At 46.9% G+C, this 22,758-nt stretch overlaps 1 protein-coding gene and 1 long non-coding RNA gene across 3 annotated transcripts in view; one reads left to right on the plus strand and one right to left on the minus strand.

The window, feature by feature from the left end:
• The window catches only part of LOC308596337, a 646,399-nt gene that overhangs the window by 492,430 nt on the left and 131,211 nt on the right, over positions 1 to 22,758 (minus strand). The window lies entirely within an intron of this gene.
• The window catches only part of STXBP6 (syntaxin binding protein 6), a 108,507-nt gene that overhangs the window by 60,169 nt on the left and 25,580 nt on the right, over positions 1 to 22,758 (plus strand). For both annotated transcript variants that reach the window (XM_081210501.1, XM_081210502.1), the window contains exon 3: positions 21,265 to 21,395. In XM_081210501.1, the coding sequence (XP_081066627.1) occupies positions 21,265 to 21,395 (131 nt within the window). The remainder of the gene's footprint in view (positions 1 to 21,264; positions 21,396 to 22,758) is intronic.

A 22,758-nucleotide genomic window follows, 5' to 3' on the forward strand; every position in this document is an offset into this window, starting at 1 on the left:
ATGAACGAATTCTTATGCACCACAAATAACCCAGAGATGCATTTTAAATAAAAGGACACATTCTACTCATGTAAAAACACCAGGCAGGCCCCACAAATAACCCAGAGATGTATTTTAAATAAAAGCACGCATTCTACTCATGTAAAAACACGCTGATTCCCAGACTGTCCGCGGGCCGGATTTAGGGCCCCGGGCCTTAGTTTGCCTATCCATGGACTAACTGATACCTAAGTATGAGACTATTATGGAATTGGATTCTGTGATGCAGGGCAAATGTAGAGTATACCTGGGTGATATATCAGTATATCGCCCAGGACCAGTATGAGGAGCAGACCACGATGTCTGTTTCACTCAGCAGTATATCATTGGTGAAACCGCCACCACTTCTGAGTCCCTCTGCTAGCAGCGTTCTTCTTCACACAAATAACATGTAATGGAGGGGGCTACACTCCTAGTATATTTTCATATGTTATCGAGTAGAAGATGACTTTCTAGTTGCTCTCTCTAATTATGAGCTTCTTTTCCTAAAAGGTAAAACAAGGTCATCGTCTTGGAACTGTGGTAAATTAGTAGCGGAAAAGATTGAGCAGCACATAATGCCAAACATTTTGACAAGCAATTAAACAATATTACTTTGTACAATTGGAGCAGCAGGGGAAGAATAGTAAGGAAGCAAATTTGTGCTGTTGATGGAGACATCAGGCACTAAGAATTAAAGTAGCATGTTTGTAACCTTTCAAGTAGGGAAGAACTATTCTTGAGGAAATGACCAAAAGACAGTGACTTTATGGTGCATATTGTATGACACCACAATTGCCAGCATTACTGGTGTTCAACCTTTGGCACAGGACTTTGTGGCACACCTGGATACCAATAGTTCTGCCCTCTAACTCCCTAGGGCACCATATTAAGGCATGAAGGTCTGCATGTGTACAACTTTAGAATAATGCTGTCTCATATTTGGACTTGATTTGTAGTACGCTTGATTTGTAGTACACCACAATAATTTGTAGTGCAAAACGTGCAATTATTAATTACAGCAAGTGTGGCTAATCTGTGGTTGTCCAGATGTTTTTGGACTATAGCTCCCATTTACCCTGATCTTTGGCTATACTTACTGGGATTGGTGAAACTTGGAGACATACAGTAACAATCGTGACTAGAGATTGTAAAAGCTGGAATTTAAATTAGGAGCTGCCACTGTTGTATAGCAGCTAAGAGCTTGTTGGAGAATTGTATCTCTGTGCCACAAGTACGGTAACTAACTACCATTTTATAATTTGCTGCGATAAATACCTACTCTGACATTTTGTCTGCTTCAGGAAGAGAACATTGGTTTGCCAAGAAAGAATCCCTCCAGGCTCCAGCTGTTTCATCTGTTTTTTTGCTGTTTTAAATTTAATGACACTTTTGAATCTGGTTTAATTGCTGGTTTGGAAGCAAAGCTCCCTTATACCTCCCAGCTCCCCTGGTGTTTCTAACCTCAGGCTAGCCTTATATCTCAAACCTGAGCATGCTTATCTCAGGATTGAACAACAACAACAAAAACTGTAAAATTGAGCTGAATATATTGCCCAGGAGTTGTTGCATTTAAATATAATTATGATATGGCATCACCTCATGTTGTCTAATGAGTGTAAGCACAGCTGAGGATTCTTTGTGTAAAATAAAAACGATCCCAGAATCTGAAAACACACAGATGCGGAAACCTGTTTCAGTAGCTTGGATTGAAGTAAAATAGGAAGGTGAAGAGGAGAACTGTGGCATGGATGAAGGGAAGGAGACAGAATGCTCACTTCCTGACTATATGAAGGTTACTTTCTGATTTCTGATCTTCACTTTGTTATACATGCAGTTTCGGCCTTTCTCCAAACAGATGGTGGCAAAGTACAGGGGGGAAAGGAGAGGGCTGAGCTTTGCAAGCAATAAGTCTCAGATTAAATCATTGATGTCTCCAAGTAGGACTGGGAAAGACCTCCCCCCAAACCCCAGAGAACTGCTGCCAATCATTATTGACAAAATTGAGCTAGATGGACCAATGATCCAAATTGGTACAAGACAACTACCTGTGTTCTGTGGGTTATTTTACTCTCTCCATCCACCCTGAAAGAGAGTGATTAGGCCAAGTCACAGGAGTGAGCTTTATTATTGAAGGGTGTGTGGGAGGACATGTGAACAATTGTTTCCCTCGTCCAGCTCAAGAGACGCTGTTTGCTACACCAGGGGCAGGCATATCCCAGGCTTGTGAAAGAGACTCCTGCCCCCTGTCTGCCCCATGATCGTGAGGGAACCAGAGCCTCATGGAAAAACCATTCAATTAGAAGGAAGAATTATGAATTCATGGGTTTGTTTTGAGTACCAACTGAGCTCATAGTCCTTCCACACAAAAACCCGTTCCTGGGCACGTGTGTTTGTCATCTTGTTGCAGATTGCCCAGAGATCTACTGGTAGATCCAGATATAATAAATTAATTTCCAGCTCTTAGGTCTTCCCACACCTGTGCTATAGTACAGACCACCATTGCTCAAACTTTTCCACAGCTGTGAGAGGAAATGTTTTGTCTTCTTTAAAAAAAAAAAAAAGCTGACATTTCTCAGAATGGCAGATTCTGTAGACTTTGGATAAGAGAGAGAGAGAGAGAGAGAGAGAGAGAGAGAGAGAGAGAGAGAGAGAAAGTACTACCTCACTCAGTACATAATTAACTTATGGAAGTCACTAAACTGAATGATGATGGCTTTAAAAGGCTTTAAAGGGGGAGGGGAATCATGGAGGGATGGGTATCTAATTGGCTATTGATCATGATGGTTATGTGAAATCTCCAAATAAAGAAGCCACATACCACAAAATACCAGTTTACCACAAAACATGTTTCAAGCCCTCCTCCTTGGCTTCCCTGAGGCATCTGATTGGCTTCTGTGGGAAGTAAGTTTCTGGGTTAGGTAGTTTGATCCAGCAGGGCTCTTAAATTGTTTTAATCTGTGTGCAGTGACATCTTCCAATTCATTACTCCTGCTCTTGTAATGAGAAGTCCTGATTATAATTTGAAGAACGTGACTAAAGTGTTTGGCCAATGCTGACATGTCTTGCCTTGGTGGCTGCATTGCATTACTTGAACATTCTCTCTTGCGCCTGACATGTGTTTCCATAGGCATAAATCATAGATCATAAAAGAACTGTAATTTTCTGAGATTATTATAAATCAAATCTATATCTGTATTCCTTTTAGGGAATGTGGTTATGTTTAAATTCACAAGCATAGCACAACAGGGGTGAGGAACCTGTGTTCCTCCAAATGATTCCAAGTACTATCCATCGCAGCCCAGTACGGCCAGTGGTCAGAGACTTCTTAAGGACCATTGGTTCTTCTTAAGGACTATGGTACTAGAGAGAATGTTGGTTTTGCCCTTTACATTTGAAAACACCCAAATGCCATGTGGAAACAAGCCAGTGTTCAAAACTCCCATTGTTTTAGGCGCTTTTTGCGACAGGGAATTTCATCAGCATGAGCAGTTTCTGGGTGCAGTAGTGCACCTAAGATTTCTGACTAAAGCTGCAGAGTGGAAGGAAGGGACGACCTTTTTCTGCCTCCCCACTTCCAGCTACTCTCTGAAGACTGGAAAAGAGACCCTCTTAAGAATATTAGGGGCATGGGCAGGGGAAGGACTAGACCATGTGAAAAATGGACATAACATTTTAGCTGCAGTTCATTCATTTTCAGCTTTGTATTCTTGTTATAAAAAAGGTGCACCTAGAAATTCCATTGTTGCGCCCACAACCTAGGTGTATGGTGCCATTTAACTCCTAGCTTCAGTTTCTCTGTTTCGAACACTGAAACAAGCAAAGAGCTCTGGCGCAGACACCAAAACAGAGCAACAGCTGCAGAGAATGCAGCATGGAAACATGTCTTGGAGAGTGTAGATTTGTTCTAATGTCGTTTGTCTGGAAGGCTGTGACTGTGGGAATTAAAATGTGACACATAGATACCAGAAAAGCTACATGTGGAGTGTCAGGGCATAGAAAGATTAACAGGGATGTTTGTTTTCAGCTGTACCGTTGAGAAGGGATGTGGAAAGAAGAATGCTAAGGTGTTTTGGCCGGTGCTCTCTATAATATGTTTTCACATCTGTGACTGGAATTTCCTCTATTCTCCAACCTACTCCATGGAACTGCATTGCATTCTTTCTTTCTTCTTTACCTCTCCGCTCCTAAATAAATATCAGCCACTGCTTTCTGTGTGGGTTAGCTGGTGTTTGTGGATGCTAAATTCAGTCATTTTGCAGTATGTGCTAGAGTTTGGGTAGGTTTTATCATTCGCTGTGAGACTGAGGATGTGTTGGATTTTAAATCCATTGCTTCTTTTGCATGGCTGAAATATTTTGGCTGAGTTGAACTTTAGGAATGTGTGGAATTTTGGGGTGGGACTCGGAGGTTACTGGTTACAAGGTGGCTTCATTATTTATTTCTTCCTTATGCAAGCACTTGACTGTCATTTTCACCCTCATTAAAAAGGTAAAGGGACCCCTGACCATTAGGTCCAGTCGTGACCTTCCGGGTCATGTGGCCAGCATGACTAAGCCACTTCTGGCGAGCCAGAGCAGCGCACGGAAACGCTGTTTACCTTCCCACTGAAGCGGTACCTATTTATCTACTTGCACTTTGACGTGCTTCGAACTGCTAGGTTGGCAGGAGCAGGGACCGAGCAACGAGAGCTCACCCCGTTGCGGGGATTCGAACCGCTGACCTTCTGATCGGCAAGTCCTAGGCTCTGTGGTTTAACTCACAGCGTCACCCTCATTAGCACAGTGTAAAACAGCATTTTCTCTTCATGAAGCATGATGAGTAAAAATATTTGCCACATCTTCCGTTTGACAGTTTTCATGATGTCTAGTACTACCTCTGCAACAGAATGGCATCCCGATCATAAACCACACCTACCAAGATGCTAGGTAATAACCTTTAAAGTTGGGAGTCTGAAAGAGATAGAGCCCTCCTCCCTATGATATTTCAATTCCTTCCCCTGACTTTCGATCTCTTATTTGAAAATATTACACTGGTGAAGCACTCCCTCCCCATTTTTTAAAAAAGTGTTTTTTTATTGCCTACTCCAATCAGCTACCACAAAAAAATCTTTAGCAGTGCTCACACACATTTCTCTTCTACCTCAAGTCCGTGCACAATTATGTTTTTTCCCCATTATTAAGACCTCAGAAAACCATGGTGGGCGAAGAGACAGCCAACCCCCCCAACCCTTCACAATTTTACTGGCTGTTCAAAATCTGTAAAAGAAAGATACTGAGGTTATAGGTTTCACAGTTTCTAATAAATATCATCACACAGAAAATTAATATAGATTTAGGAACTGATATTCAAACCTTAAACTTCAGTTGGCCCGGGGGGGGGGTGGAATTGGGGCAGTTAAGCTATTAATTATGTGGCTGATACTATTAGGACAACTTGTTTTCTTAGATGTTAGGCCATTTCAAAGCACACATAAATGAAATATGGATACATTATAGGATTCTTGCTGGAGGTGAACCCACCTGCTACATCGGGGCCCAGTACGGGCCACATGTTCTCCTGCAATGATTTTGCAAAGTTTTTTGCAGATAAAGTCACTCAGATTCGGGAAGAGGTAGACGCCACCGTGGGAGCAGGGCCGGGGCGGGAGAGTGCTAGAGTCCTGTCTAGTCAAATTGCGTGGGATCAATTCCAGTCTGTTACCTCCGAGGATGTGGACAGGCTGCTTGGATGAGTGAAACCAACCACCTGTCTCCTTGATCCTTGCCCATCCTGGCTTATAAAAGCTAGCCGGGAAGGGCTGGGCGATGGGCTTCGTGGGGTGGTGAATGCTTCCCTCCGTGAGGGAGCCTTCCCAGACCCGCTGAAAGAGGCGGCTATTAAACCGCTTCTTAAAAAACCATATTTAGATGCGGCCACGATGGCCAACTATCGCCCAGTCTCAAATCTTCCATTCTTGGGCAAGGTGATTGAGCGAGTGGTTGCTGAACAACTCCAGGCACGCCTGGAAGAAGCGGACCATTTGGATCCCTTCCAATCGGGATTCAGGCCTCATCACGGGACTGAAACTGCCTTGGTCGCACTGGTTGATGATCTCCGGCGGGCTAGGGACAAAGGTGAGAGCCGTTTCCTAGTTCTGCTGGATCTCTCAGCGGCGTTTGATACCATCGACCATAACATCCTTCTGGACCGTCTTGAGGGGCTGGGAGCTGGGGGCACTGTCATACAGTGGTTCCGCTCCTTCCTCCTGGGCCGTGTTCAGAAAGTGGTGGTGGGGGATGAGTGTTCAGACCCCTGGGCTCTCACTTGTGGGGTGCCTCAGGGTTCTGTCCTCTCCCCCATGCTTTTCAACATCTACATGCAGCCGCTGGGAGAGATCATCAGGGGGTTTGGACTGGGTGTTCATCAGTATGCAGATGATACCCAGCTCTACCTTTCTTTCAAATCAGAACCAGTGAAGCCGGTGACAGTCCTGTGTGAGTGTCTGGAGGCGGTTGGAGGATGGATGGCGGCAAACAGATTGAGATTGAATCCTGACAAGACAGAAGTACTGTTTCTGGGAGACAGGAGGCGGGCAGGTGTGGGGGATTCCCTGGTCCTGAATGGGGTAACTGTGCCCCTGAAGGACCAGGTGTGCAGCCTGGGAGTCATTTTGGACTCACAGCTGTCCATGGAGGCACAGGTTAAATCCGTGTCCAGGGCAGCTGTGTACCAGCTCCATCTGGTACGTAGGCTGAGACCCTATCTGCCCGCGGACTGCCTCGCCAGAGTGGTGCATGCTCTGGTTATCTCCCGCTTGGACTACTGCAATGCGCTCTACGTGGGGCTACCTTTGAAGGTGACCCGGAAACTACAACTAATCCAGAATGCAGCAGCCAGACTGGTGACTGGGAATGGCCGCCGAGACCATATAACACCGGTCTTGAAAGACCTACATTGGCTCCCAGTACGTTTCCGAGCACAATTCAAAGTGTTGATGCTGACCTTTAAAGCCCTAAACGGCCTCGGTCCAGTATACCTGAAGGAGCGTCTCCACCTCCATCGTTCTACTCGGACACTGAGGTCCAGCACCGAGGGCCTTCTGGTGGTTCCCTCACTGCGAGAAGCCAAGTTACAGGGAACCAGGCAGAGGGCCTTCTCGGTAGTGGCGCCCGCCCTGTGGAACGCCCTCCCACCAGATGTCAAAGAGAACAACAACTACCAGACTTTTAGAAGACACCTGAAGGCATCCCTGTTTAGGGAAGCTTTTAATGTTTGATGTATCATAGTATTTTAATATTCTTTTGGAAGCCGCCCAGAGTGGCTGGGGAAGCCCAGCCAGATGGGTGGGGTATAAATAAATTATTATTATTATTATTATTATTATTATTATTATTATTATTATTATTATTATTATTATTATTCACTCTGTAGTCTTTTGATTGTGCAGCCTGAGTCCAACCTCCCAATTTTACACTGCAAATAGGGCTACCCCGATTTTCCAATCATATATCTGCCAGGGAGGGAACAATTCAGAATATTTGGAAAGTTATGTCTCTCCTCCACTGGAGCAGAAGAACCCTACTCATCTGCTTTTCAACAACTGTCTAGCAAAAATATATTCCTAATCTCTGCGGGTAAATCTGAATGGTCAATTGCATTTGTCTCTTCCTCATCCATTCACATGATTTATCATCCCTTGATACTGCTGTCAGCTACAATATAACAGAAGGGCTTCTTTGAGGTTGGTAGATTGTCTGAATTCAGCAGATATAGTCAATACTGGCATCAAACAGGTAATATAATTTTGAGATTTCAAAATGTCGCCCCATTTTGTTGCAGGGAGTTTCACCCATACATAAGGCATGCTAGTTCTCATATTTTTGTTTTAAAGATTCCTGTTGCATATAGGCTCAGTTTTTTGCATCATGTTTAAACCACGGGTTAGCAAAACATGCACAAACAGCAAGGACTGGCAGTGCGCCCTGGACATGTGTGCTCTTCCCCTCTCTGGGTGGAGAACTTCAACAACTTCTCATTTTGCTTTCTCAGAAACGTCGTCTTCTCTGGGCCAGGGATCATGTTATGACGTGATTTGAAGTTGGCTTGTTTTGAAACTGACTGCAGTTGGTTAAAAACAAGTAAACCTATTTTCTTAGCACAACAAACTAAGAGGAATTATGTTGCTTTTAAGTACTGGTGCAAAATGGAGTGGGGTTCAAAATTGTGAGATTATTTCAAGTATTGTAACTATCATTTAGAAAATTGAAGTTTTAAAATTACCAACACACACACACACAGAGAGAGAGAGAGAGAGAGAGAGAGAGAGAGAGAGAGAGAGAAGAGAGAAGTCTCTGGGTGGTACAGTGGTACCTCGGGTTACAGACACTTCAGGTTACAGACTCTGAACAGAACAAATTAAGTTCTTAACCTGAGGTAGCAGAACAGACTTATTTAAATTAATGTTTCTAACTTTGTCATGTTCATTAATTTCATTTGATCTTCTCTTGAGTAAAACGTAGCTGAATATTCTCCTCTGTCATCCCTGCATGACAGATTTGTCATATGGTTTCTGAAATTTGCTAACAGGCACTGACATCGATTAACAAATTTGAGCTAGTTTGTTAAACTAACAGGTGGTTGCAGTTCCCACTGATCCTCCTCTAAGTCTTTGGCAAAAACAAAGTGTGCAAGGGAAAAGCAAAGAGTCCTATTTATGCTGCCCATCATAGTATGCAAGTAATGTGGTCAGATGACAAAAGCAGGTTGGGTTGTTCATAAGTACCACAGGGAGGTGTCTTCAGAGGCAAAGCAACATTCACGTACAGATATGATACCTATTCCATGAACTTATGGTAATACATTTAAAAGGCCAAGCTAGTAATGTCCAAAAAACACCAATGAAGGATGTTAATTTGGACTGATGAGAAGGAAGTTAATCCTTCCACCCTGTGCAATTCAGTTTCCTAGACTGTCATCTGACCAAATTGCTTTGGGTACTTGGCATATGGATAAAGTTCAGTTTCCCCCCACCCCAAATAAGATGGCCTCATCATAATCTGTGCCCCACTACATTTGGGGACATGAATCATTAAATTCTAACATCAAGATTAATTTGGCTCCAAGTGTTGTCAGACAGAACAAGTGGAACCTGCAGCAAAATGTTGCAGCATGCAGTACTCTGGTCCCAGGCTCCATTCTATTCCCCCTGCCCAATGGTTTCGTACTCTCCCGCACGGTCCAGTGATGGCCATTGCCACTGAGCATGCGCAGTCCTCATTTGACTGTTTCTGGAGTTAGGTTCCCCCCACCCATTAGCTTTTGTTTGTTTGTTTGTTGCTTCTACAAATGCTGGGGTACCTGCTGGTACCTGCCTTGTCTGTGGATGGTGCTGTTTGGCCACATCAAGATCAAAGGCCCAGAGAAAGGATTCCTTATTACAGTGGTACCTCGGTTTAAGAACAGCCCTGTTTACGAACGATTCAGTTTACGAACTCCGCAAAACCGGAAGTAGTGTCCTGGTTTGTGAACTTTACCTCAGTCTAAGAACGGAAGCGGTGGAAAGGCACCAGCGGTGGGAGGCCTCATTAGGGAAAGCGTGCCTCAGTGTAAGAATGGTTTCAGTTTAAGAACAGACTTCCAGAACGGATTAAGTTTGTAAACCGAGGTACCACTGTATAGCATGGTATTTTTCTGAAACCAATGTAGAACTACAGAAAGTGCCCCCTCTAGTGATCAATGAATATCGCATTAGCAAGCAGGGCCTTTTACATAAACTATGGAAAAGAAGGTTTCGTGATTTTTTTTTAATCTAACAGGTATTTGGGGATATTCTGTTTGAACTTGCTGATCAATGAAATCATTAATCAGGTGGCCTTACTTCCCCACATGACTCCATCCTTATGATTGCATTGTCTAGAAACTGAATCTGAAACTGACAACAGGGAGTTGCTGTGTCTATTTCTTACTACAGCTACTGTTATTCCAAGATACGAGGTGGCCTAGTCACAGTAATGCATTATAATGCAACTTAGAAGTTGCACAGTCTAGTTTAAATCTTTCTGTGTATGCCTTGCATGAACTGATGTAAAAGCTTTCTTTTATCTTTAAGCAGCCAAGTAGTGGGCTGATTTCTTTGTACACATGGAAAATGGAATACAGACATAACTGCAGTCTTGATGTTTCACCCCCAGTGGGGAAGTTTCCCTCGTTTCACAGTTCAACCGAAAAGTCTTTTGGCAGCTAAAATGTAAACAATTGTGTAGTAATTATTTCCTTCTTATAACAGCTCTGAGACATCAAACACTTAATTCTATGCACCAGTTCACATTTTGATGCCTTCAGCAGTTTATAAATATATAGATGGCTTTTCCAGAGAAGCAATCAAGCTGTTTGTCAAAAGATTTCTGATTACCAAAAGAATTTTACAGTTCGACATTGCTGGCTGTTTAATTTTCAACCATCTTTGTATTTGAACTTCTTGGGATTGGCTTGGGTCCAAAGAACACGTGGGCTAGTTTGCCACTCACAAGGAAGCCTTTCGACTTGTGTGCCTCAGAGAACAGGCTCCAAGCTACTCCGCAAACTGAAAAATAGTTTGTGATATGTAACAGGGAGGCTGCTAATAAAAGTCAAAAATCCAAGTTGTTGGATGGCATCAAAAGTAGCTCTTTACCTTTTGTCAAGGTAAAATTTAGTATTAATTTTATTAAAATTATATAAATTTAATGAAAGTATATTTGGATATCAGCCACAATTTCTGCTTCATTTTAAAAGTGAGAATGTCAAATTTGGTATATGATACATTCCTAAAGCTTTAGAAATATATTAAGAAACTTATAGATAAAAATAAGAATATGAAGCACTACCAGGTGTGTTTGTTTATTTTAATTGGCTTAACTGTGGAAATAAAGTCAAGCTTTTTGATTTGCCAGGTCAAATGATCTCTCCTCTTACTCCCCCCCTCCTCCAATCTTGCTATTCTGGAAGGCTTCTCCTGAACCTCTCCCCATCACCTGAGCCAATTTGTGGAAGGTGCAGGGCAGAGAAGAGGGAGGGAAATCTCTGTTGCACAAGCAGAAGTCCTTGCACAGGGCTTTTGCTGATGGGTATTATTAGTAGAATCCCATCTGTGTAGTTTCTGCCCATCTCATGACAGATTCATAAAGGCTTGCTACGCACCTGAAATACATTGGTGCAGCAACTAAGCATCAGAGAAGATAATCCAAGTCATTCCTAAAGAACACTTTCTTTCATCCTAATTTTAGGGATATGGTTTCTGAACATGACAATATATTGAACTTCTTAAGAACGATGAAAAGCTCCTCAGTGCCTTTGGGAAAGAGTCTTTTCTCATTTCTTGCCCAAATCAGGCGCTGTTAAATCAGCCTAAAATATATTGTTTCTGCTCAATATGAAGATCCAATTACTTGTGTGTTAGTAAAACCTAACCTTGTGTTTAAACCAATGGTCATGTCTAGCTGTTACAAGTGTTCTGGGAAGAAACTTCCAGAATTGTACACTTCAAGCAGTTTATATTCTCTCCTAATACATGCAAACATGTAGGACCCTGATTTCTTGCAGGCATGTCCTACCCACTGAATAATGAATATGATCACCCCTACTGATTGATTTCAATCTTGAGCATGTTTTCATTTTTCTTTATTAAATCATTTAGAAGATAATCCCAAATATGGAGTTACGCTTGGCTGCTCACTGCTGGCTATCTAGTACCAGAAATAGATATCCAGCAATATACCGGTAGTTTTGTATAAATTATTCTTGATAAATAGAAAGCAATACAACTGACGAAGATAGCAAATCTGTTAAATGGAACAAAGTAATCTGATAACCATATCAGAAGGACAAAATGTCTAGTGAGATTGCAATCTTCAGTTCCTACTCAGCTGCACCAGCAAAGACATTTTTTTTAATAACCTGATACCAATCTGAAGCCCGCTTCTAATATGCATAAACTTTTTTGTTCTACCAAATAATTAATATAGACCTAATCCCTCTTATCTGATTGATGTTGGAGCAGTAAAATGGTGATTACTCAGTGCCTTATTACTGACCTGCATTTAAATTGCTTTGATAAGCATACTTTGATCAAAGAATAGAGACTTGGGATTTTGAGTGTATTTAAAAACTAGCATACTTTAAAGTATGACTATTATTTTAGTATGTGTCAGGGGTTCAGGAGCAGAGACGCAGAGAAGGGAGGAGACAGAGAGCGAGGGGGAGGAATACGAAGGAAAGATGAGTGGGGATGACGAACCGAGATCGCCGAGCTTATCCAGTGAGTCCGAGGATTCCCAGAAGGGAGCGCCAGCGGTCAGAGCAAGGGGGGAAAGCAGGGGGACACCCCAGGAAGAAGGGTCCAGAGAGGAATCAGAGAGCAGCAGTTGGAGATCGGGACCCACGTACCCAGCCGGGAGCAGCGGGGAGAAAGGGGACCAGATATCAGGTTCCGGAGGCTTTCAGAAGGAGGGAGGGCATGAGTCAGGAGTAGTCACGCCCACCTCGGGGAGCGACGAAACGATCAAGAGGAAGGTTGAGAGTTGGGCGCGCGCGCCAAGTTCAAATGTAGCGGAAGCTGGCGCAGTAAGCAGCCCCGAGAGTGAGCCAGGTCCCAAAGCCCGCCGCAAGGAGGCGGAAGGGTCAGGGGGGTCCGCGTCAGAAGAGAGTAGGAAAGAGGAGACCCCGGGGGGCAGAAGGACCCAGAGACGGAAGGAAAGGGGCAGGAGGTGGAGCAAGGCTAGGGTATTAAGCTGGTGTGCTAGAGGCGGAGACTCAGACGGGTCTTCGCCGGTCTGACCTAGAAGAAGTAGGGCTGCGCATTGCAGTTTGGAAATGGAACCTGTAATCCAATAAAGACTCTTTTAACCTGAACGCTGGCTAACGTGGTCCTATGTGAGCTGGGACTGAGTGGCAGCCCTGACAGTAAGACCCGTCTCTTTTAAGCTTCGGACACCTGATACCTCGCAGCGGAGGCAGAAGCAGCTAGAGGAGGAAATTGGTGTTTGGGAGCGAGCTCACAACGGTTGGCAGAGATGACGGAAGCAGAGAAAATTTCAGCGCTGCAACAGGCAGTGACCCAATTGAACGCAGAGGTACAGGCATCCAAGAAAAGGGAGGAGGATGCGGCAGCCGCCTACAGAGATCTCCACACCAGGTTTGAAGCATTGGTTAAGCATGGGCAGCCAGGACCCAGACCGGAGGGGGTTGGGTTGGCATGGAGAGCAGGAGGGCTTGTGGCTCACTTCGATGGGAATTTACAACAGTACCCCAATTTTCGAGCAGACGTAATGTGCGCACTGCAACTGCTGGCGAAAGACTTTAGGGATGAGGAAGAGAAAGTGGGGTTTATACTATCCCATTTGCATGGGGATGCTAAAGCGTGGCTACGCAATTTGTGGAGGGATAAAGATCCGGCGCTTCAGAATGCAGATGCCTTTATCAAAGCGATGGATGCGTGCTTTTTATCTACCATTGACGTGGATCTTGCCCGACGGGAGATTCATGGACTGAAACAAGGGAGGGCGAGCGTACGCCAGTATCACGCCCGCTTTTTTGCGCTGGTCAGTGCCTTGGAATGGGACCGGGATTCGCCCCCAGTCAGAGACCTATTCTGGGAGGGTTTGAGCAGTGCTGTTAAAGACGAAATTGCGAGGGGGGAGAGGCCCCGAAGCACGCAGGAGGTGGTCCAAAGGGCGCTGACTGTGGGGGTGAGGCTGGAAGAACGTCCATGGTGCAGAGACGAAGGACGTGGAGGGCGCGAAGCAGCGAGAAGTTTCTCTTTCGTTCCCAGGGAAGCTGCGCGTGCGCAATCCACACCTCCGCCAGGAGGGGGAGTGGAACCTATGGAGGTGGCAGGCGCCAGGGCTCCGTCAGCTACCAGAGCCCCTGCACCGGCGGCAGTCAAGACTAAACCTCCTAGAGGGACCAGGAAGTGTTTTATATGCGAAAGCTCTCAACACTTGGCGAAAGAGTGTCCCCAGAGGAGCTCCAAGCACACTGCAGCCTCCGCAACGGTGAAAGAGGCCACGCAACACAGCGAACACCAGCAGGGAAACGACGATGTCTGGCTGGAGACAGAGGCACTGGGGCCCAGCCAGACGCATCACTGAAGCAGTCCCCAGCGATCTTGCAACCCACGGACCCCCTCCCACCCAAACCAGTAGTGCAACTCACAGCATCTCTCCAGCTGCCCGATGGCGTCACTATCGAAGTCCCGCTTTCTGTGGATTCTGGAAGCAACGCAGACTTTATAGCACAGGATTTTGTGGAGCAGCACGCTATACAGCTATTACCGGCCACTCTGCCCCTGCAAGTCGTCACAGTGGATGGCAGAGAGTTGCTGGGGGGGCAGGTGGTGAAGCAAACGCCGCCAATGGTGATGCGCCTTGGCAACCACAGGGAAGTCATCAGTTTTAACGTCACCCGACTGTCGGACACACCCATTGTGTTGGGCATGAGTTGGCTGGACAGGCACAGTCCGACACTGGCTTGGTACCAGCGACAGCTGATCTTCGGCTCCTCTTACTGCGCAGAACACTGCATCCTGCCCGGACAGGAGGGAGAGGAGGAGGAATCACAACTGCAGTTGGGTACGTTGCAAGCAGTCCCCCACAAATACGCAGACTTTCTGGAGGTCTTCTGCGAGAAGGAGGCAGACAAGTTACCACCGCACAGGCAATATGACTGCAAGATTGACCTCCTACCAGGGGCGACGCTACCGAAGGGGAAGCTGTATTCCATGTCTGAGGATGAACTACAGGAACTCAAACAGTTCATAGATCACAATTTGGAGCGCGGTTTCATCCGGGAGTCCAGGGCAGTAGGGGGCAGTCCTGTTTTCTTTGTGAAGAAGAAGGACACGCCCCAAAAAAGGCTGGTGGTGGATTTTCGCCTCTTGAACAAGATGACCAAGCCCTCTGATTTCCCCATGCCCAGGATTGACGACCTACTGGCGACGGTGCGCAAGGGACGCGTGTTTACCAAGTTGGACCTGCGAGGGGCGTACAATCTCATCCGCATGAGGGAGGGCGATGAGTGGAAGACAGCCATGTTCACGCCTCTGGGCACCTACGAGTACAGAGTGATGCCATTTGGATTGCAAAACGGTTCTCACTGTTTTCAAGCTTTCATGCATCATGTGTTGGCGGGACTCCTCTACAAGAAGTGCGTCTGCTTTCTGGATGACATCCTGATATTCTCCGAGTCGCAGCAAGCGCATGACCAAGACGTTCGAGAGGTGCTGGAGAGGTTGCAGCAGCATAGACTGTACGCCAAACTGGAAAAGTGCCAGTTCGACACGACGGAGGTGGATTTCTTGGGTTACAAGTTGTCGGACAAGGGGCTAGCCATGGACAGCGCCAAGGTTCGAGCGGTGTTGGGTTGGAAGAGCCCGCGCAACCGGAAGGAGGTCCAGCGGTTTGTCGGCTTCGCCAACTTCTATCGCAAGTTTATCAAAGGGTTCGCGATGCAGACGGCGGCTATTACGGACACGCTAAGCTCCAAGAAAAAGAAATTCATCTGGACGGAGCAGGCGGAGCAGTCCTTTCAGGCACTCAAGCGTCTCTTCGCGTCGGAAGAGCAACTGCTGCATATCGACCCCAGCAGACCGATGCGGGTAGAGACAGACGCGTCCGATAGAGCAGTGGGAGCTGTCCTGCTGCAGAGGGACCCACAGGGGGTCTGGAGGCCGGGAGCGTTCTACTCCAGGAAGCTCAGCAAGTCGGAGCAGAACTACACCATCTGGGACAGGGAGTTGCTTGCCATTCATGCAGCCTTCAAGGCGTGGAGACACTTCCTGATCGGCGCCAAGCACACGGTGCAGGTCTGCACGGACCACAAGAATCTGGAGCACTGGCGCACGGCGAAGTTCCTGAACCAGAGGCAGATACGTTGGGCGGAGTTCTTTGCTGACTTCGATTTCCGAATAGAGTACGTCCCAGGCGACACCAACATCATGGCGGATGCACTGTCCCGAAAACCGCAATACCTCGAAGAGGCGACGCCAGCGGCAGCCATGCACATCTTCGCGCCAACAGCGTGGGCGTGCGCTTCAGCCACAGTAGACCTGGATGCGGTGCGGCGGGCGTTGCAGGACGATTCATTCGCGCAGGCGAAGATGGCCGAGGTGCACAAGGGCACGGCGAAGAGCGACGAGTTCCAGATACGGGACGGCTTGCTCTTACGTAAGGGGGCCATCTACGTGCCGGGAGATGAACTTCGCGCCAAGGTACTGCAGCAGTTGCACGACGCACCCACGGCTGGGCACTTTGGCACGGAAAAAACGGTGGAATTAGTCGCAAGGGACTTTTGGTGGCCCAGACTGAGAGGGGAAGTCGCGGATTACGTCGCGAGGTGCGACACCTGCCAGAGGGCCAAGCCGGTGCACAAACCACCGGCGGGACTGCTCGAACCGCTGCAAACGCCGTTTGAACCGTGGGAGAGGGTGGCCCTGGACTTTGTCACGGATCTACCCAGCTCGAGAGGCAAGACAGCTGTACTAGTGGTGGTGGACTTGTTCACCAAGATGGCACACTTCATACCGTGTGCGAAGGTGGCCACAGCAGAACAAACAGCCAAACTGTTCATAGATCACGTGTTCAAAGTGCACGGGCTGCCGCGGTCTATACTGTCCGACCGCGGCCGCCAGTTCATCTCGAATTTCTGGCAGAAGCTGATGGGCTTCCTGAACGTCAAGATCAACCTGACATCAGCGAGACACCCGCAGACCAACGGGCAAGCGGAGAGGGTCAATGCCATCATGCAGCAGTACCTGAGATGCTATGCCAATCAACAGCCTGCGACGTGGGTGGATTACCTGCCGCTCGCCGAGTTCGCCTACAACAACACGAAGCACGTGTCCACAGGGGTGACACCGTTCTTCGCCAACAATGGGAGGAATCCCAGAACCTTCCCGGGACTGGACAGAGTGGGGGAAGGGGAACCGCAGACGGCGGACGCTTTCGCGTCTGAGTTGCAGGAGGTCCACGATCAACTCCGACGGCAGCTGGAGCTAGCGAAGCACGCATACAAGGTGCAAGCGGACAAGCACAGGCGGGTTGGCGAAGAGATCCGAGTGGGAGACTGGGTCTGGTTGGCAGCCCACGCAGTGCCGACCAGGTCGTTAGCCAAAAAGAAGTTGGGGCACAAGCAACTCGGTCCATACCAAGTCGAAGCGCAGATCAACCCAGTAGCTTTCAGGCTGGTGCTACCGGAGGGTTCCAGGATGCATCCGGTGTTCCACAGGTCGGTGCTCACTCCCTACAGGACACCTCACAGGTTCCAGGAACCAGGAACAGCACCGAGTCCGTCTCAGGAGCGGTCGGAGGCGGGAAGATTGCCACAGCAGGACCCCATCAACGAAGTCACGGAGATTTTGGACTCCAGATGGGGGGAAGACGGAGTGGAATACCTCCTAGCCAGAGAGGGCACCCGGGCTAGTGCTAATAGCTGGGTGCCAGACTACGCTTTGGAGGAACCCCTGCTCAAGGACGAGTTTCATGCCCTTTTCCCACACAGACCCATGCCAGCAGGCTTCTTCGACGACTGGTTGTTCACGCCCACACTTTCCTCCAGCACGTTCCATGGCTTCGACTCGGACGGGGAGCCCGCACAGCGCACACATTCCCCAGAGGGGTCGCCGGAGGGTTCGGCGTCCGACACCTCGTATTGGTGGGACGATCGGCCAGAGGAGCAGTGGCGCCGGAGGTGGCTGGAGATGCCAGGTCAAGCGACCGACGCAGAGACTGACATGGACGTGGGCGGGGAGGATCTCGGTTTCGAGCACGGCGGCACTGAAATGGAGGCGGAGCAGCTCAACGTTGACGAACGCGAGGAGGAAGACTCGGAGGTCTTCAGTTGGCGGCCAGCGACGAGGAGCGAACTGTATCCGGCATTCACTCCTGTGATGATGGAGCACCCTGCAACCACCCTTGAAAGTGGGGAGGGGGGAAGGGGGGGCTTCGAGGGGGGGATGGATGTCAGGGGTTCAGGAGCAGAGACGCAGAGAAGGGAGGAGACAGAGAGCGAGGGGGAGGAATACGAAGGAAAGATGAGTGGGGATGACGAACCGAGATCGCCGAGCTTATCCAGTGAGTCCGAGGATTCCCAGAAGGGAGCGCCAGCGGTCAGAGCAAGGGGGGAAAGCAGGGGGACACCCCAGGAAGAAGGGTCCAGAGAGGAATCAGAGAGCAGCAGTTGGAGATCGGGACCCACGTACCCAGCCGGGAGCAGCGGGGAGAAAGGGGACCAGATATCGGGTTCCGGAGGCTTTCAGAAGGAGGGAGGGCATGAGTCAGGAGTAGTCACGCCCACCTCGGGGAGCGACGAAACGATCAAGAGGAAGGTTGAGAGTTGGGCGCGCGCGCCAAGTTCAAATGTAGCGGAAGCTGGCGCAGTAAGCAGCCCCGAGAGTGAGCCAGGTCCCAAAGCCCGCCGCAAGGAGGCGGAAGGGTCAGGGGGGTCCGCGTCAGAAGAGAGTAGGAAAGAGGAGACCCCGGGGGGCAGAAGGACCCAGAGACGGAAGGAAAGGGGCAGGAGATGGAGCAAGGCTAGGGTATTAAGCTGGTGTGCTAGAGGCGGAGACTCAGACGGGTCTTCGCCGGTCTGACCTAGAAGAAGTAGGGCTGCGCATTGCAGTTTGGAAATGGAACCTGTAATCCAATAAAGACTCTTTTAACCTGAACGCTGGCTAACGTGGTCCTATGTGAGCTGGGACTGAGTGGCAGCCCTGACAGTATGCTACTGGTATTCTTATAGGGTTGTTCTAAAAATAATAATTAAAATGGATTTGCATGCCAAGATGTTCATGTGCTGCTTTGAAACATAACATATGAAAACAAAAAGCACAGTAAGTCAATTGCCGTATTTCTGTTGCTATTACATGCACTGGGAAAATATTTGGATATCAAGAAAAAGAGTCCGTAACAGGATTATAGTGACAGTCCAGCAACATTAAATAATCAAGCTGTTTCATATCAGTACTAAAAGCATAGCCATTCAAACAGTCCAGCAATTTAATGGCATTTAGTAGGATAGATAATAAAGGATTTAAGCAAGTACTAATCCAGCCTACAAACAAATTAAATTGGTGCATAATATTTTCGTTTCAGTGAGGAAAGTGTATGTAAATCAAATTACACCCAAGTACTCTTCTGGCGCATAATATGTCTATAGACCAGGTCACTATCATATTGTTTTGTTTTATGTTTATTAAGCAAATGGCTTGTAAAGGGTTCTTCAAAATATACATGATTTTCCTGAAGAAAACAGATCATGATGATTGAGTCATAATGAAGTAGACTCAGTGTTCTGCACTGCCTTTCCTCATTTATACAAGGCAGATTAAAAAAACAACAGCTTCATGCAGAAAAGTTCAAGCAATGGGCAGTATCCATCAAAGTAGTTCCATTGGCAAAAGGATTTCTAGCTGTGCAACAGAACAATCCCCTCTTTCCTCTCCCTGCATCCCCCCTAAATGCATTCTGGGGTTCCCGCCAACCCTCTGGAGCAGATTTAGAGAAGGCCTGGAAGACCCATGGGGAGAGGAGAGAGAATGCAAGCTCCTTTACACAAATCCTTGCACTAACAGAATTACTCATTGGAAACCAACCAATAAAAGCCAGCCACAAATGTTTTATTTTTTTTATTTTTTAAAAAACTGCACCATAAATCAGAATTAAAAATCAGACTACACAGCCAGGGAGACATGCAATAAATCCAGCCTCTAAAGGAGGGATGTGGGAACCTCAGGCCCATGTATATCTCAAGGTCAAAGATGAATTGAACTAGCCAGCAATTGCAACATCACATGGGACAAGAACATTCAAAATTATTTTGAAGAAACTGCAGCAGTATAGTCATTATATTGTCATTAAAATTGTGAGCCTTTAATCTTATCTGTAAGTGCTGTATATACTACTTGTCTTAAGACATTAAAAGGTTTATACTCCTTTTTGACAATGCCATTTTAAATCTTCCCTGTGAGAAATGAAACAACAAAAAATAAAAATAAGAATGCATGCCACACACAAACACACACCCCTTTTGTATGAATATACCGTATTTTTCGCCCTATAAGACGCACTTTTTCCCCTCCAAAAATGAAGGGGAAATCTGGGTGCATCCAATGGGGCGAATGCAGGCTTTTGCTGAAGCTTGGAGAGCGAGAGGGGTCGGTGCGCACCGACCCCCTCGCTCTCCAGGCTTCAGGAACACATCCGCAGCCTAGGCAGCCCTACGGGAGGTCCGGCAGGGATGTCTAGGCTGCGGATAGCAGCCTGCTGCCTGGCGCGAGGGGCGCCCTGAAGCAGAGCGCCCCCCCCCCCGTGCCAGGCAGACATCTGTAGCGTGGGGAGCCTTGCAGGAGTTCCCCGCAGGGCTCCCCACGCTGCGGATAGCAGACTGCCGCCCCGCAGGGGGGCGGCGCCCTGATGCAGAGCGCCCCTCACGCGGGGCAGACATCGGCCAGCCCCACAAGCTCGGGGGACAGCAGGGAGGCGCAGCCATCCCGCTGTTTCTCGACCTGGTTCTGTTTCCCCGACCTGCTTTTGGGGGGGAAATAAAGGGAATTTCCCCCCCTTTATTTCCCCCCCAAAAAACTAGGTGCGTCCTATGGGACGGAGCGTCCTATGGGACGAAAAATACGGTACATTTCAGTATAAGTGTTGAAAGCAACATTTCCTTATTTGAAAAGCTGTTTGTTGCTGAAGAAACAAAGGTACGCATTCTAAATACCCTGTTCCATGTGCAAAAATACTCGTGAACAGTCTCAAACCTCTTTGGATCCAATCATGGTAAATGCATCAGGCTTTTGGGGCCTTCTCTGATGCATCAGAGCAGTATGAGCAAACTGGATTTTGTACTTGCAATGCACCCACCCACAAACTCAAGTCTAGTGCAGGTAGTGTGGTACCCGGCTGTGGGTGATGGGAGTTATAGTCCAAAACATCAGTAGGGCGCCAGTTTGAAGAAGTCTGTGCTGGAAGTAGGATTAGGCTTTTTGTAGGAGAATAACCACACTGCTTGCTGTTCAGCGGCCAGGACTCTGGTTATTTTATTTTGCAGTTGCCTAAAATAGGTTGAGGTCATTCTTGCAACCGGGGTGTGAGGAACAGGAATCTAGGTTTAAATATGTTGAGGCACGCTTGTCATGATTTATTGGAAACTGTCAGGTCTGTAAACAAGCCTGTTTGCAGTGATAGAAACTCTTCTGTATGCTTATACATGGATTTCTTTGTGTTATGTGTACAGTGACAAACAAGAAACCTGCACAGGCATCTATTACAAAAGTCAAACAGTTTGGAGGTTCCACATCTTTTGTCCGAAGGTCGCAGTGGACGCTTGAACAACTTCGCCAGGTTAACGGAATAGACCCTCATAAGGTGAGTAGTGACTCGTTCCCATTTAGTGATATTCTGTTTGTGTGATTCCTCATATCTTTTATTCTTCCTGTTTTCCAAAAGAAAAAAATCACCCATTTGATTTTTTTTTAAAAAAAGAAAACCATGTCTTGTCTTGGATTCTTTTTAAGTGCAGCCCTTCAGGACCTCAGGTATCGATTCCAAATGCTTTGATTTCCTTCGTAAACCTTTCTAGATTTCATCACTTTTCTATCTGTTCACCTTTTTCTATTTTAGGAAAAAGAAGTGTTTGGAATCCCATTGTGTGTGAATGAATTTATCCTTACCTTGTAGGCTTTCATGTTCTCTGCTGCTGCTAACTTCCTCTTGTAATAATCTGAACCATTATTTTGCCCCAGTGTTGCATTGGGAATTTAATTAATATATCCAGGCAAGAAAACTTGTCCTCTTAACTAAACATTTATCTTTATGGTAAATAACGCTAAAAGCAGTCCAGGATAATTAAAAACTGAAGATTTCAGCAAGGTGTACCATTTTTAACCCTCATTCTTCCTGCTGTCTCTTTTCTTTGTACAGTGGTACCTAGATTTACAACCTTAATCCATTCCGGAGGTCCATTTATAAACCAAAAAAAGGTTGTAACCCAAGATGCACTTTCGCCAATGGGGCCTCCAAAAAAAAATGGTTTGTAATCCAAAAAATAAATAAATGGGTTGTAATCCAAAAAAAGTTGCAAACCAGGACACGCACTTCCGGGTTTGACGTATTTGTAATCTAAAATGTATGCAAACCAAGGTACCACTGTACATGGGAGACAAAGTGATGTCTGACCCCATGCCTACTAGAGAGTGATGATCCTGCTGATAGCATGCTAGAGGCACAGATAGGACCATCTACCTGCTGCTTCAAAGCAGCACTGGCCCAATGTGGCACCTGATGATGGATCACGGTACTGTAGCTTCACAAATGGCCGTCGCAGAACCAGATGGATTCAGTGGCCTAGATTGCATGCAGCATTCAACCACAGTTCAAAACAGGGATAGTCAATGTTGTACCCTCCATAATCTCCAGTCCCCATAATCCCTTGCCATTGGCCATGCTCCTGGGGCTGAAAGGAATTGTACTCTAATGACATCTAGAAGGCACCACATTGGGTACGTCTGGTTTCCAATTAATTGTTTTCCTTCCTCCACGGCTGACCGTGCCATGTGAGGGAAGGAGGAAAGAAACAACAATTTTATTTGCCTTGATGTGTGATCCTGGAACCCTGGTTTGCTTCTGGCTAAGGTTTGTTCTTGGCTTTAGCATACATGACTTGTTTGGAGAAAACAAATGACAAGTCAGGTTTACACTCTTAAGTCAGACTATGGCTCATTTCATCCCC

This window comes from Podarcis bocagei (genome assembly GCF_964188305.1).
Source record: "Podarcis bocagei genome assembly, chromosome: 1".
NCBI lineage: Eukaryota > Metazoa > Chordata > Lepidosauria > Squamata > Lacertidae > Podarcis > Podarcis bocagei.